This window comes from Emydura macquarii, unplaced genomic scaffold (assembly GCF_026122565.2).
Source record: "Emydura macquarii macquarii isolate MOO-44397 ecotype Brisbane River unplaced genomic scaffold, CSIRO-AGI_Emac_v2 contig_306, whole genome shotgun sequence".
NCBI classification, from domain to species: Eukaryota; Metazoa; Chordata; order Testudines; family Chelidae; genus Emydura; species Emydura macquarii.
This window is the reverse complement of record NW_027130443.1, coordinates 14,661,373-14,677,370: the sequence shown is the minus strand read 5'-3', so window position 1 is coordinate 14,677,370 and position 15,998 is coordinate 14,661,373. Positions and strand designations below refer to the sequence as shown.

The 15,998-nt window shown below is 53.8% G+C and overlaps 1 protein-coding gene across 5 annotated transcripts; it reads left to right on the top strand.

Moving 5' to 3' along the window:
* Positions 1 to 496: 496 nt before the first annotated feature.
* On the top strand, positions 497 to 15,639 carry SAXO5 (stabilizer of axonemal microtubules 5). 5 transcript variants are annotated; one of them, XM_067561094.1, is made up of 9 exons: positions 497 to 1,164; positions 2,627 to 3,173; positions 4,287 to 4,390; positions 5,519 to 5,613; positions 5,715 to 5,830; positions 7,491 to 7,609; positions 8,168 to 8,369; positions 10,798 to 10,886; positions 11,439 to 15,639. In XM_067561094.1, the coding sequence occupies exons 2-9, from the start codon at positions 2,633 to 2,635 to the stop codon at positions 11,640 to 11,642; spliced, it is 1,470 nt and encodes a 489-aa protein (XP_067417195.1). In that variant the 5' UTR covers positions 497 to 1,164; positions 2,627 to 2,632; the 3' UTR covers positions 11,643 to 15,639. The 5 variants fall into 5 exon arrangements, with proteins under 5 accessions (XP_067417195.1, XP_067417185.1, XP_067417176.1 ...); XM_067561084.1 differs by having other exon boundaries at positions 5,691 to 5,830; positions 10,801 to 10,886; XM_067561075.1 differs by having other exon boundaries at positions 5,691 to 5,830.
* Positions 15,640 to 15,998: the final 359 nt, after the last annotated feature.

Here is a 15,998-nt window from a genome sequence, read left to right as displayed (position 1 = left end):
CCCCGGGCTGGCTAGGCCGCAGCTCCCCGGCCGGTCGCTGGGCCTGTCCGGAGCCTGGGCGGGAGGGGCTGCGACGGTGCCCCGCTCCGCGGGCTGTGCAGCCAGGCGGGGGGGGTCGTGTCCCGACTCCTCTCCCGGCCGGCCCCGGCGGCCTGTGCCCAGCTGCCCGGCCCCAGGACGCTTCCAGGGCTGAGCGGGGCCGCGCCGGCATTCAGCCGCTGCCGGCTCTGGGCAGGGAACACCTGCGCTCCGGCAGCGCGGCCTCAGCACGCTCCTGGAGACCGCAGCCCTTCCCGGGCCGGGCCTGGGCCTGGGCCAGCCTGCGGCACCGGCCCCCTGCCGCGGGTCACGGCCGACGCTGGCGGGGCCTGCCTCTCGCGGGCAGCGGGCTCTGAGTCCTGCCGAGCTGGTCCCCTGCCCCGAAAGGCTCCGTCTCCCTGCCCCGTCTTTGGCATCAGCTGCTCCCCCCTCGGCCCTGCGGGAATGACAGGATTGGGACATGGCCTAGGAGCCATGCTAGGGTGTGAGAAACAGCTGGGTCCCCTGTTTGTGGCCTGTGGTGCTTCCCCTGTGAACCTGCCCCCCTCATCCCTGCCCCACCTTGCCCTTTCCCCCCTGCCAGCCCAGGGAGCCAGCAAACTGCAGCCGCTCCGGAGCTGTCAGCAGCTTTGCTGAATCAGGCCTGGGGCTGTGAATTACAGCAGGACGTTGAAATGGGGCGTGCTGGGCGGTGAGGGGAGCTGGGATAGAGGGTTGTTGACTGGCCGATTTACCTTTGATGCCACAATCCCACAACCCAGCCATGAGCTGTTGTGGGGCAGGGGAGTGGGGTTTGAAGCACCTAGTACTGATCTTGCCTGTGGGGTGCTTAGGCTGCCAGTTCAGTAGCAGAAGTAACACTGCTGAGTCTCTGAAATCTTGCAGCAGCGGAGCATGTAACTTGTCCTCTCTCGTATGCATGTGGCTCCCTCTCTTTAGCACTCTTGCTCTCCAGTAATTTCTCTGTTTCTTGGTCTCACTTTCTCCATTTTTGTTACCCTACACATCATGGAGAGCATCTTCCCGCCTCGCGCTGTGGAGATTCTATGATGACATGATGAGCCTTTATGATAACATCACAGAACACTGAAACTTCTGCAGTAGATCCTTTAGCTTTGGCTGGAGGTGAGTTACAGTCGACTTGTCTCAGGGGCGATGAGGGGACGAGGGGCTGAAGGGTTCAAAGGAAAAGAAAAATATTGATCAGTATTATTGTGTGAAGCCACAGGTCAGATGCTACTTAGTGTGTAAACTCCTGCTGAGCCAGCTCCCGTTTTAGGATTTGCCCTGTTGGTTGTTACTCACTGGGTTTACCTTGTCTTCAGTTTTGCCTTTTCTAAATCTTACTAATTCTTTTGCTTGTCTGGGGTCTTGTATTTGATGCATATGGCCAATTTATGGCTAGTTAGATTGTAAACTCATGGGGAAAGGGCCTGTTGTTTCATCGTAAGTGTGTACAGGGCCCAGCACGATAGGGTCCTGATTGCTTATTCGGGTGCCAGGAATAATAAACTGATCAAAATGAGTCACCCTGTAAAGATAATTGAATCTCTTTCAATGTTTATATGAAAGTCCAACTCTGATAGGCATCCAGCTGGTTATTAAATACACTTAAATGCTTTGCATTAATTTGGACTGTAGAGGTGCCAGCCCAGTGTTGAGTGCCCTGGGCTAGTGTCCACAGATCCCCATTGGCATGTGGCTCTACCCAAACTCATGATGGACATGCATGGCCATTATGTAAGAGTTAGAGAACCCAGTTAGGCTCTCCTGTGGAAGGTGTGTCCTAGCTGAGACTAGAACAGTGTGGAGGGCAGGTGACTCCCAGCCTAGCTCAGCTCAGAATGGCTCCTGCCGGCTTGCTTTGGGGGCAGGCTGCTCATGATTCGTGCTGTAAAACTGCTGTCTGTGAACTACTAGGGACCCAGTTTGAGTCTCAGCTACGGTATCTGCACCGATTGTACACGTGGTACATCCAGTCCTGGATGGGGAGATTGGCTGATATCCCTCTAGAATCTGGCCCTATTTGGCCATGTTTTATAATATTGCCTTATTGGTTCCACTAATCCTGTTGGAAACATCCCAGAGCCTGGTACAGGATTATTAGCAAGTGGTCCAAAAGGCCAACTTCCTGCATGCTAAACTCCCATGAATCTCTGAGATTCTGTGGCCCAGATTCTTCCCAGGAGTAACCCTGCAATGTCTATGGATTGACACCAGAGATGAATTTGTATCTGATGCAGGACAAAGCCCCAGTTGCTTCTGGGCTGCCCTTATCATGGTGGCATGTAGGGAAGAGCAGCACGGCTTCATAGGAGGATGTACCAACAGTTCTGTGGTCGCTGGGAGTTCATTTCATTGTAGAAAGTGCAAATGTTTGCGGTTCACAGGTGGCTGCTTCAGGGATGCAGACTCCTCCTACCAAGGGCCTTGCCTGGACATTTTGTTAGGAATCATCAGAGAATAAAGATCCTTATCTCTTATTTGTTCTTAGCTTTTGGAAACGCTTGCTCCCTGTTCTTTAGGAAGGGACCAAGGCAACAATGCACCTGAGTCTGATCTCACTGACACTTCTTTTCCTTTACAGGGGAAAATGGCAACCACTGTCCAGTCGTTAATCCCAGCCCCCCTCACAGGGACGCCTTTCCTAAAGGCCTCGCATTTTCAGATAGGATTTGACCACAGGCCACAGGGAAATGTTGTTGAATCGCCTTTCCGCACTGATTTCCCTCCCTTATGGGGCAATTACAAACCGGTCCCAATTCTGCCTCCAAATTCCAAGGGTGTTTTAAATCAGGATATGGATAAAGCTAGGGAAACCTGGTCAGAAACACACCTAGCGTTTCCAGTGAGAGCCTTGGAACCGATGTCCAAAATCTGTCCACCAGAATCTCACCTCCAAATGCATGCAGATTCCCAGACCAAAATGTTCACCTCAACTGCAAGGGAGAGTTACCCCTGGCCAGACATGACTCTGCAGGGACCAGTCCCCTCCAAGGCTGATTACAATAAGGAGGAAGATCATTTTCCTTGTGGAGACAAAGACAAACTAAAGCTCCTGCCTTCTGTCTATCGTTTTTCATATCCAGCATATGACTGTAGACCCATTGTCAAAGCACCATGCATACATCTGGGTGAGTTATTTGCCTGGGGCTTGTCACTCTCTTAGGCTGTGACCTCACAATTCTCAGGGCGGGCGGCATTCTTGGGCACTGGGGTTTTCATTGGCTTGGGTTAGGTTTCCATTACAACCAGTTTAAGTCCTTTATTAGCAGAGTGCAGACTTTTAGGATCTAGAAATATTTAAATATCACTGTTCTCACTGTTATAATTGCCTGTGTGAATTTGGCGCTCATGAAAATGAGAGGCTTATAGCACTGGGTAGGGGCACACGTGATACAAGCTTTCACTATGCAGCTCTGCCAGTGCACCTTCCTCTTTACCTGTAGCACCCTCTGATACTCTAGTCCTGGCCCCACCTCACAGTATGGCCAGTGCACACAGTCCTACCATGCAGCAGTCCTTGGCTTCTGTTACAGTCTGTGTTTCTCTTTAGCACAGGCTGCCAATTATGCAAAACTGTGTGGTGGTTTTGTGTTGTGCACAGATAGGGTCTACCTGACACACACACACACTACTGAGCTAGTGTAGAATTTGGACCCAAACATCCAGAGTAGAAAGGTCAGTGAATGCATTTGTTTGCCATGCCAGCCAGTGACCTCACCACACTAGGCAATTACAGGAGAGCCAAGATGCAGTCTTGATTCCTGCTCACAAAGCATGTGCTTAAGTGCTTTGCTTAACTGGGGCCTCAGCTCCAGAGTAACTCCAGGTGGTATGTGCTCCTTAGGTGGTGGTTTGTTTGTTTTTGGGCCAAGAGAGAGTGATCTTTGATCTGTGGAAAAGGCCTCTTTGTACACTGGCTGATTTTCTATCTGACCCTGATTTCTTAGCTCTGGACACTTGCCCAACCTGAGCACCGCCATGGTCTTCTGACAGCACAAAATCCCTTTGTTCTAGGCAGACAGTGTCCCTGACTGAAGGGTTGTCAGGGTTGAAGTAGCCAAGTCTGACTAGCCTCTTCCTCTAGTTTTAGTGGGTAGATGTTCTAGGGCAGTGTGAGACTGGGCACAGACCAGCTGCTTTGGAACCCTAGTTCCCATTTCAGTCACTGACACGTCCTGAACAATCATTGAGAACTGCCAAGGAATAACGCAGATCATTCCCTCCCTGTGGCTGTTTGGCAGGAGGAGTTCCCACAATTAAAGGTGACAGATGCTCCTACTTTGGCACTTCTTATCAAGCACAGTTTGAGGGCGTTTGGATCCCTCCTGTGAAGTCCTGTGGAAAGGTAACATCACAGTCCTCCAAGTTCAGCTATGCTGCTTCCAATTAATATTATAATGGGACTTCTAAAGGCTTCTAAAACGCTGCTTCCCACTCAGGCAGCGTGATGGGAGTGGAGCCTAGTGATTAGCTCTGGGGAGGGGCGCATAGAAATTGCTAGTCTGTGGTCCAGTCTCTGAACACCTGCTTCAGAAGAAGGTGCAGGTTACCCTGTAGAGACCAGTCTACGTGGGAAGCTGCTTTCTAACACCATCAGCTGGTGGCTAGTTTGTGCCCTGAAACAGAAGCATCTGTAGTTTGTGTATATATTTTATCCAATTTTTGCAACTCTGGCTGTTCTCATTATCCATGTAAATATCCAAGCCTTGTTGGGCTCTTCGTGAGCCTTTGGCCTCAGTATCTGTGGCAATGAATATCATGACTCTTGACTGGGTGTCGCAATTCCCAAATTCTAATCCCAGCTCTACCACTGACTTGCTGTGAGACTGTTGGCAAATGTGGATGCATAGTTAGGTATCTAAATCCATATTCAGATGCCAGAGTAAGTGATCTTATTCTCTGAGGTCCCCAGCACCAGTGGTCCTCATTCCCTTCAGTGGGAGGTGGGGTGCTCAGGCCAGGTATCTATGGTTTTACATGCTAAATTTTGAAAGTTTTGGCCCATGTCACTACTTCACAGGGACGTTGTGAGTATTAATTAAGGTTTTAGACACTCAAATGGAAGGTGCTGTGAGTGCCAAGAATTATGATATGGCTTTATCTAGCTTGGCTTTATCTAGACTCTGCTAGTTAGCACTATCCCTGTCTCTGTCTGCACCCCACTTAGAGATTCACACTTGGATTTCCAATAAGACATCAGTTGGTCCATGGAGTGGCCTCTCCAGCACCATTGGTAGCTCTCCAGAACGAGCGAATAGTCTCTTTGGGACTGGGGGCTCTGGGAGGCCAAGAGGCAATTAAGGGGTGATGTGTGCCCTTCATCCTCATGGCTTCTGCACCACATGATGGAGCATGCTGGGGAAGCCTGGGTGCATAGGGCGACAGAGTCAGCAAAGTCCCTGTTTCCCCTGTAATTGACTGGTGAGGTCTGCTTTGTAGCAGACAGCATCCCTCAGAGGTGGTTTCTTTGTAGAGCAAGTCTTCTGTTGTGTTTGGAGACCCCAGGAGCATGGTCAGCACCAGTGAGAAGAAACATGCCTACCCTGTCCAGGACATGCGGAACCGCAGGTACCCAGGCCCTGTAGTGCTCACTAAAGGCAAGTTCTCTTTGAGCACTTCGCTCATAGCTCACTGCCTTATCTCAGCAACTCACATCTTATGCCTTGCAGAGTCTATGACCGAGAACGTGCTGCCTTCCAAATACACAAGACGAACATTAAGCCAGGGGATGGTCACACCAGATTCTATACTGTGACGTTGGAGTCGTTCCCGCTGCGGGAAATAGGTATGGAGGGACGGTGACCTGACATCATGACATAGCACGAGAGATCACATACAAAATACTGTTGTGCTTTCCTACTGGCCATAGAGTAGCATTTGCCATTGACCTCTCCTGTGCCATGTTCCCTGCTCACACTGTTTTCTACTTTCTGAAGATATTCCCACCCCATTTCGAGGGGCAGACAGATATATGCTTTGAGCACCACAACTGTTAATTTCCTTGGGTTGGCTCGTCCTCTACTGCATGGGCTGGGAGTAGTGGTGGTGTTGGTCTTCCTGTTTCTAGCATCCTGCGTGATCTCACTATTATTGCCCCCATGGGGCTAGTTCAAAACTTGGGGTGACTTTGGTTTTACAAAACCTAAAGTGCTTGGGGGATCACATCTGGGTCCACTTTTATCTAAAATTCCATGGTGCTCAGAGACATTTCTCCCCCATCGCTAAGTGTCAGAGACCACACTCAGCCAGATAAATGCCTGATGTAAGTAGGTGCCCATCTGTTGACTTCAGTGGTGGTGACACTTGCTTACAGCAGTTGTGCATTTGGCCTATGGTTGATGAAGATACGGCCTGCACATGGATATCTGTCCTGTCCCCATCCCCATGTTAGTCCCACCCTTGCTTTGTCCCACAGGCAGCAGACCCTGTGTCCAGAAAGCTCAGCTGCCAGCATTCTGCTTTAGCTAAGATATAACTGGGAGTTGCAGCTACTTAACCCTGTACCCTATGCCTTAGTGTTTGTATTACAGCAGCAACAAGAGGTTTTGACCATGACTTAAGGTTAAAATTCTGTCACGGATATTTTTAGTAAAAGCCAGGGACAGGTCAAGGGCAATCAACAAAAATTCACACAAGCCCAGGACCTGTCCCTAAATACCCTGGGGGAGGAGGGACAAACAGCTGCTGGGGCTTGCAGCTGCTCCAGCCCCAAGGGGCTGCCGCAACCCTGGCTGCTGCTCTGGCAGGCTGGGGGGCCACTACTCTGGCGGCCCCTGGGCTGGCCGCTGGTCAGCTGCTCAGTGGTCCCAGCGCTGGCAGCCAGTCAGCTGTTCCAGCAGCTGCTGCTTTGGCATCCCTGCCCCAGAAGAAGTCAGGGAGGTCCCGGAAAGTCAAGGAATCCGTGACCTCTGTGACAGAATTGTATCCTTAACAGGGACCATGTGTCCCATTGTGCTGGGTGCTGCACATACACATAGCAGGAGACAGTTTCTGCCCTGAAGAGATCACAGACAATGGGCGGGAGAAGGGAAGGATTATTTTCCCATTTTACTGATAGTTTCACTGAGCCTCAATCCCCTCAGCTCCTACTTAGGCACCAGAATCAGTGGCCGTACCTTCAGAAGTGCTCAGCAGCTAGCATCTCACTGGGGATACTGGAGAGACCTCACCTGCATGTGGAGCTACGATGCTGGGTGCTGAGCACTCAGAAGCTGGCCCTAGGTGACTTGCCCAAGACAGGGAGTCTGTGGCAGAGCTGAAAAATGAACCCAGAACTCCTTGCCCCCTGCCAGTGCCTTGACCACAAGCCCAGGCTTCTCCATGTGCTGTGGACACAGCTGGAGAGTCCTTCCTTCTGGCTGCCCATCCCGTCCAGGAATGCTGCTGTAGCAGCAGCCTGTTCAGAATTGAGAGCCCTGACAGGACTTGCTTCTTGCCTTTCCCAGCCTCCGTGGAAATTACGTGTCCAAACAAACAGACTTCATCACTCCCCAGAGGAGATGAAGACCTCGAGAGGAGTCGGGAGCGTGCGACCACCACCACTAGCCGATTCTTCCACACACAGGTCTGTGCCCTGCCTTTCAGCTTTCAGGGGCTGCTGTCGCTGAGCGGCATTGTGACCAGTGCTGTGTTCTAAAGATCAGGGAGTGTGTTACGGGATCCGAAATGCTTCCTGGTCCTGCTGCAGGCTGGGGTCTCTAAAAGACACCGTGTCCTTGCTCACTTGTAACAGTCATGCATGGCCAGTCTCCTTTCCCAGTCTTTGTTTGGGCCTGTATCCTGAGAGTCGTGGCTCTTGCGCTGACTATCACAGTGCACCCTTCGCCATGGTTGTCCAAGAACCGCCAGACACTGAGGTCACAGACTCAGAGTGGACAGCGGGGTCAGCGACACAGAGTTCATTCTTAAAAGGCCAGCTGGCAAACTCATTGGGATCACTATGGGGTTGCCATCCCTAGGCAGAAGCAATGCAGGATGCCAGAGAAATACACAGCATCTGCTGCTAGCCGTGGGGAACTGGGCCCTGGCTGTGCTGCGTGGCTGCTCACACTTACGGCTGGAAGCTGAGTGGAGCATTCCGCGGTAGCACCTGCCCATTCATTTCTGCTTGCGTTTGCTACAGATTGACATGGGGAACTGTCTGCCTCAGCCAGACGTGCCGCTGTGGAGACGACAAAGCAACGTGCCCCTGGGTGACAAACATTTAAACTCCTGTTTCTTCAGCACGACGCAGCACTCGGATTATCAGCCACCACCCGAGAACCAGAGGGAGATGCCCAGCAGCAAGTGCCACCACGAGAGCCACGTGCCCTTTAATTATCCCAGTAAGGCAAAGTCACTCAGATTCTAGCGCTGTTCACAGCCCGGGGTCCCAACCCTGGGGCACACCCCAGAACAGTGCTTCAGGTGCTGTGCCAGGTCCTCTGTGCGGGATCCAGGTGCTCTACCGCTGCCCCTGCCAGTCACTCTGACTGCAGTGGGTGAGCTGAGTATTGAAAGGTGTGTTTGGGTGGGAGGCTGCAGGCGTGGGCTGCATCTGGCTGGGAGTTGTCCTTGTCTAGAAGAGTGGGACAGTGACACCAAAGCCAGCCAGTGCGCTTGTGCTCAGCACAGCACCTGGCAATGCTGTTACGCACGCTCAGGGACTGGCGAGTGGATGTTAATCTGGAAGGCAGGTCACCTTCCTTGGGGGCAGCAACCAGAAAGGCTGCCCCTGTGTACGCCTCGCTTTCACTGCCATCTGCTGGGGGTTTGTAGCATATGCCTTTGTGCATGTCTGGCTCCAGTGTCCTCTGCCCTTCCTCTTGCTGAGACTTCCTCAGCTGTTTTCCAGAAGCAAAGTTCTTCTCTCCCTGGCTTTGGAAGCGGGAGTAGAGTGTTTGAATTATAAGCTCTATTTGTGCAGCCTCAGGCAGGGATTTATTTAGGACTTGGTGTGGAAGAGGCTAAAAAATCCCCCTGTTACCTCTTGGCTCTGGCATCCACTAACTCCCCAGCCGCGGTGGGGCCCCTCCTGTCTCTCCATTCCCGTTATTTGCATTATGACACGGTCACTGGTGCAGGTGGCACCACCTGAGCGCCCCTTTGTGGCCCGGGTACCTCTGCAGCACCCTGGCTGTTTTCCCTTCTTCAGGGCTCCTTCAGTGACAGTCCCCACGATCTTGCTCAGTCACCACCCTTGGGGGGCTGGGTTTTCATTAAATGAGCAGAGTTCCCCAAAACAAACACATGAAGAATCTTCCATCCAGCCTGCAGCTGGGCACAGCCCCTTCTCCCTGAGCTACTGCCCCTCCTCACTGTGGGAGACCTGCTGCCTTTTATATTTGGATCACTTGGCTCCTCTGAGGGGCTCATCTAATAATCAGGGCTGGATTTAGGCAGGGCATTCACTGGTTTAAAAGTGGACAGTCCTGCTTTTTTGTTGTCGAGCCCCATCCGCTATTGAGACAAAAATGGATTTTGTGTGGTCCAGTAGCAGACGGGGGATGCTATAATGAAGAGCACAGTGCTCCGCCTCCGCCAGCGTCACCTCGCACACAGCTGCAGACAGTCAGGCCAGCTGTAGCAGGGGGGCATGCTTTTGAAAATGGTGCCACCCATGTGGTGTGAGCTCACACGCACTGTGCAGGCAAGTCACGCTGAGGGGCAGGCCCACTCCGTTCTCCGAAGTACCAGAAAGTCCAGTATTCGGGTCCCCAGGCATTCAGGCCCATGAGCAAGTCAACCTGGCACAAGGACCCAGCGCTCTTGCCTCAGCCCAAAGCTCTGGACTGCCCTGCTCCCCTGCATAAGCACTCTGACACCACCTTAATTCTGGGCTAGGTGACCTGGGGAAGGGGGCTGGTGTGGCAGACGTGCATTGTGCAGGCTGCACAGAACTGCCCCCAGCTTGCCTCTCTGAAGATGGCGGGATAGAGTCCAGCTCTCCAAAGCATTGGGAGCAGGAATCTGGCAGTTCCCATTTCCCTTCAGTAACCTGGGATACTCCATAGTGCTTGAGAGCAAAGATCCAAGTAATCCACTCTCCTGTGTCTGACCGTGGATGGCACCCAATGCTAAATCCACATCATGGACTGTTATGCACTGGCCTGGCTGTATGGGGAGATTCTCTCTAACCCCAAGTAGAGAGGGTAGGCTGATCTCCTGTAACAGGAAGGTTTAATGACGGATGTTCTTGTTTTCCGTATAATTTCTAGTCCCTATGCTATATAGTGACAGAGAAGTCGACAGGTTGGCTATGCATTGGGTGAAGAAAAATCCTCCTTTGATCATTCTTAAATTTGTTGCCTTTGTGTGCACCTGTATGTGAGAGAGTGACCAGTCTGCCTTCTCCATGCCATTCCTTATTCTGTAGGCTGTTATCATTTTCTCTCATTCATCTCCTCTAAAATAAACTGCCAGTCTTCAACATTTTTCTCTGTAAGGAAGTTGTCCCAGACCTCTACCTGTTCTCCGCCCCATCTCTGAACCCTCTCTAATCTTCCCCCGTCCTTTGAGACGGGGTGACCAGTCCTGCATACAGCACACCAGACGAGGCAGCACCATTAACATATAGAATGGCATTAGAGTTGTTTCCGTATCATGCTTGTGAACGTGGCAGTTTGGTTGAGCTGCCCATGGTGAGGCCTGTGTCTCTTCTCAGTTAGTACAGACCCTAGACAGGTGCGTGACTGAGTCAAACTGCAAAACTTGCCTATTGCCTGCTCATTTCATGCCTTGACTTTGCTCTTTATTTCAAACTCCATTTGTGAGCAGGTAAAGGAGCTGTCACGACCACGCAGGCTATGCTGGTCCCATACAGACAGCGGATGCACCGGCCCTCCGAAGAGTCGCTGCAGCAGGTACGGCAATAACTGGTGTATGGGGAAAGGTTTCAGGCAAAGTCATGGTGAGACAGGATAGCTGGGCAGGTCTTCACGCCCCCAGCCCCAGCAGCTGGGAGGGAAAAGGACACTGCAGGTGAACCCCATAAGCAGGCGTTTCTGGAGGGAGCAGGGAGGGGTCGGGGTCTGCCCACCAGTGAACGTGGCACAGTTAATAGCCCAGTACACGAGGTGTTGCCCCCGTGGCCCGTTTAGATACCAAAGGCTCTCCAGTGAACAGACTGGCAGTGGGAGGGTGCGGGCGTTACTGGGTGAAGCCAGAGCCACCCCGGCTGCCATGGGATCTGCCTCTTCCACTGTCAGCAGGGAAGCCTCTGCTTTCCTCCCAGAGGGCACTCGGTCCGAGCGAGCGAGGGGACAAGCTGCTCAGAGCCGCGGGCTGGCATGGGTCTGAGCTCTGTGCTCTGTAGCCTGAGAGCTGAGCGGTGAGTCGACTTCTAGGAGCTACGAGGTTAGTGACTGAAATCCCCTCCTCCCCCCAGACTCCACTGGCCTTTCCTGTCTCCCCAGATTAAATACTCTCACCTGGTCCCACCGTGGAAGGGGCAGCGCTTCTTTGGGACTGAGCATCAAGACGAGTTCACCCCCAAGTACAGCGGCCCTGTGAATATCTGTGGGGGGAACTTCCAAGTGAGCAGCGTCCCCCTGGGCATGCTGAAGAAGTACGGCCCCCGGGACGGACGGTCTTTGCAATGTAACGTGCCCCCTTCCTAAGGTGGCTCCCATTGGCACCCCCAAGGGCTGTCTACAAATAACCAAAGGCACCAGACTACTGTGGAGTTGCTCCCTGGGTTCTGTAGCTCCTGGCTGAGGTCTCTGTGCCAGAGTCAGGGGGAGTCAAAGCAGGGATGAACTGGGCCAGCTGGCGACAAACCTGCCTCTAGGGCAGTGTCCATTGGAGGTCTGGGCTGCCCTCAGTGCAGAGGGGAGGGAAAGGGTCAGGACCTGGCTCCATTTCCCCGTCATGGGGGTGTTATTTGAATGACCGTAGCAAATCCCGGCTGGGAGCCGTCCCCTTGTGCTGAGCACTGGGTGAGAGCCCTGCCTGTGTACACTGGAACAAGGCACTGAGTGGAAAAGGAGACCGGCACCGTGAGGAAGGGACTTGCCCAGGGGCATGCAGTGGCAGAGCTGGGGACTGGCTAGGGAAAAAGGGCAGTCGAGTGAGTAGGGACTTGGGAGACCCAGGTTCAGTTCCCAGCTGTGCCGCAGCCTCCTTGTGTGACCTGGATCTGCCCTGCGAAGCGGGGGTGTGAGGCTAACATCCATTGGGTGGGAGGTGCCCAGGCAGGACAGTGAGGAGGGTAAACAAGCATCTTGATAGGAAAGAGCCCAGGTCTCCTCAGTCCCACGCCATGGCCCCGTCCACTGGCCCCACAGCAGAGTCTAGCCCTTGTATCTCTGCTGCAGAGCCTGCTCCCTGCTATTTGTCTGCTGGAAGCAGAGCTTTCTGGTGGCACTGTATCCACACTGACACCTGACTTACCTCTGCTCAACGGGCAACACCAGTGTCACCACGGCAGCTTGGGCCCCTCTAGTTCCCCACAACACTTAGGGCTGTGGACCCCATGCTGAAGTGGGATATGTGTAGGGCCCAGACACCCACAGAGAGCCCCACTGACTTCAGTGGGGGGCTGCTTTGCAGGACTGGGACCTGGAGACTGGCCAGATGTTTACTACCCAAACTACCTGGCCAGAAGAAAGGATTCAAGCACAGCTGGAGCTGAGGGGCAATCCCTGGGCAAAGGGATTCAACAAGAACTGTCTCCCTGCAGGCCTTGTCCATCTGGAAAGCAGCATGTCTAGCAGGAGGGGAGGTTTCAGGCTAGTAGCTAACGACAAAGGCTGTCACTCCCTTTCTGCCATAGATGGGGTGTCTGAGGGGCAGGGTGTGATTGATGTGGGCAAGCCTCCAGGATAAGGGGAGCTGAGGAGTCAGGGTTTGATGGTGCCAGTGATTGAGGCCACCAAGGAAGAAGACTGGAAAACAGCTGCTGCTGTGACCGCCTGATCACCCCTTTTATGGGCAGCACAGGGGTCTTCATCCCTCCGGCTGACGTCTGTGCCCAGCCGCCAGCTTGGTGCAGCCCTGATCTCACAGCCTGGCTGGCAAATGTCTGCAGCGCTGGAGATGACACCCCTATACCAAGATGAGGCACGCTCCTCTCTGCCAGCCCTCAAGAGGAAAGACAAGGGCTGGAAGCCGTGCACGGGGGCAGCGGACCAGTAGCTGCTAGTCCCTGGTGGCAGCCATCTCCGCAGTAAGGTGGGGGTGGGCGTGTGGTGCCTGAGTGAGTGAAAGTGGGTGGGATGCAGCACTAATGGGGTTAACCACACTTCATCCAGCCTCCAGGCCCATCTCTGAGTGCGAGTGCGAGTGCGAGCGCAGGCAGACACTAGCAGGGCTGGCAGGGACTCCTGGGCCTGGGCACCCGTGCGTGAGGGGCTGTAATCCCCTCAGGCCACGGGTGTGAGTATGACACAGCAGGTGCTACCAGGAGAACAAGAGACCCGAGTATGCCCCCCTTGCCCAAACTGCTGAGCAGTTACTTCCCCCAAGCAGTGCTGGTGCCTTCAGTGCAACAGCAGGAGTGAGGGCTCCCCAGCGTGCGGAGCGAGGTGCTTCGTGCCACTAACCCCCTTCCTGACTGGCTGGGCAGTGCAAGCGGCTGTTGCAGAGAGCCAGGGCCCCTGTCCTCTGCTGTGCAGAGGGGAACCCATGTGACCAAAACCAACACTGGGCAAACAGGCTACAGCTGCCCGTGGCCATTCCCTTTGCCAGAGACGCAGGAATCACTAGAGAGCCAGGACCCAGGTCTCCAGGCCCCGCACAGTGAGCTGGCAGGGACAGAGGGATGGTTTGCCTCTCACCGCTGGGCTCAGCTAGAGAGAGCCCAGGCAGAACAAGAGAGACTGGCAGCTCTGTGTGGCCTGTAGCCTCCCCTCAGCACAAGGGCCTCATCCCCTCGCATAAAAGGAGGGACTGAGAAACAAACGGCTGGTGAGCAGTCGTGTGGTGAGGACCCCCGACTGAGGGAGGAAGGGCAGGGTGGGGCAGGGCTGCTCTCCAGCAGGTGGGGCAGCATGTCTTCTGTGGGGTTTGAGGCTCTCAGCTTTTGCCTGGATGCTGAGTTTGCACTAAACCTGCTCAGGATGGGGATTTTGATGATGGGTCAGGTGATGGATGCCCTGCCACAGCTCCCCCTTCTCAGGTGCTTCCAGGAACATATAAAAGCAACAGCACAGAGGAAACAGACGGGGCCTCCCTCGTGTGGTTTGCAAAACCATTTCAACCTACTGCCACCCACGTGGACAAGACCCCTCCACATTCAACATGTTTAATTTCTGGGAGATTTTCAGGCTGCCCTGTTCCTGTGTCTGTCTACAGCCCTCTAGGACAGCTCTGCCTTTTTGCCTGAAGAGGTGAATTCCTTAGGAATCCTGGTTCTTAGGGGACAAGCCTGGGCTAGTAGTATGAAACAGCAAGGAACTAGATTTGTGCTGAGACCATAAGACAAGCTGCATTGAGGATGCTGGAGTGCAGCGGGCGATGTAGGACTGTTTTCTAGGGCTATTTACCTGCTTACGCTGAAGAAGAAACCTTGCCAAGTGTTGCTATTTCCTGGGTCATTAATGTTCCCATGTGGCTAATACTGCAGTTGTCTGGCTTGTATAGGCTGTGGAGTAGGGGAGTGTGGGCCAAATCCCCACATGGTACAAATCAGCATTGATTTCAGTGGAGCTACAGCAAGGTACACTAGCTGAGGATCTGGCCTGTCTTTTAGCTGACTGTGAACTTGCATCCCCCACCTGTACTGCTGTGTAAATAAATACTCACTAACCCCCACCCTCTGAGCTGGCCCAGCTGGGCCTGAGATTGTTGCAGGGATTATTGTGCATTGCAGTAGCTGGTGAGCTTTGTCAGCCTCCAGCAGGTCTGCGTAGCGCCTGCAGCAGCATGTGGAGGGGATACACCTGACCTTGGCTGTGGTGGTTGCTCACCCGCTAAGGTTTATTACCTGCTGCTGTCTTTCCCACTTGGATTCAAACCTAATTTCAGACACTGAAACAAAAATTGGCTGAGGGAATGGGGCCTGCCTCTGAGCCTCCCCTCCAAAGTTCTTCCGTGTGATGCTCCCCCAAGAGCAGATGGCAAGAATGATCTGGGCTTGGAGGAGGAAAGGCTGGGCCCAGCCTTGTTTTGATTCCAGTGGTGACGTTAAATCTGCAAAAAGAAAACTTGTTGTGCAGCCAATGCAACATCCCCTCCCTAGTGCTGGAGCAGTGGCACGTAGCCACTACACGTCAGCTGCCTCTGTGGTGCAGAGATAAGGGAGCTGCTGTCTTATTTCTAGTTTAGATGAAGAATGGGTAATCTGCTCTGTGTTCCCCTGGCTGGCTTCACTCTGATGTGACTGAAGTAATGCAGAAAACCAGGACAGTTCATTCAGTGCTGGACGGCGCTCAGATACCACCATGATGGGCCCCTTTAAGAACCAGAACGGGCTAGAAGAGCTTCCTCTGGAAAAAATCCCCCAGCAAACTGCAGGCTGCTGGCTGCAGACTGTGGTAGCCGGAGGGGTCTAGCACTGTCAGCCCCGTGCTTGTGAACAACACACAGCCGTAGCCAGCTTGGCGAGACTAGGCAGCAGCCTATTTGCTGGGCCGGGCACTAGACCGGGACTTAGGGAACTCCCTTCTAGTCCCACTTTTGCCGCTGAGCGTGGGCAAGTTGCTGCCCCTCGCTGTGCCTCAGTTTCCCCATACCTAAAATAGGAACAATGCTACTGGGCCCCTTTGTAAAGTGCTGGAGAGCCAGGGCTGGGAAGGGCAGCAGGGGATCCCAGGGTTGGTCTCGTCGTTTTAACCCCCCTGCTGCTGCCATGGACGGAGAAGGAGCGGAGCAGGGCTCCCCGGCCGCTAACCCCGGGCAGGCCACGCGCGCTGGGCAGCCAGCTGGCAACGGCGATGCAGCCGGCGGGGCGGGGCGGCTGCAGGTTTCAGCCCGGCGCGGCGCGTGTCCCCGGGCGGCCCGTCCAGGGCGCGGCGCGGCGCGGGGCGGGGTCTTTG

Bases quoted from the DNA above. Each gene is read 5' to 3' on its own strand.
- SAXO5 (XM_067561075.1), top strand. From the start codon at position 2,633: ATGGCAACCACTGTCCAGTCGTTAATCCCAGCCCCCCTCACAGGGACG. The intron at 3,174-4,286 runs GTGAGTTATTTG...GCTGTTTGGCAG, and splicing joins AGCACCATGCATACATCTGG to GAGGAGTTCCCACAATTAAA. The intron at 7,610-8,167 runs GTCTGTGCCCTG...CGTTTGCTACAG, and splicing joins GCCGATTCTTCCACACACAG to ATTGACATGGGGAACTGTCT.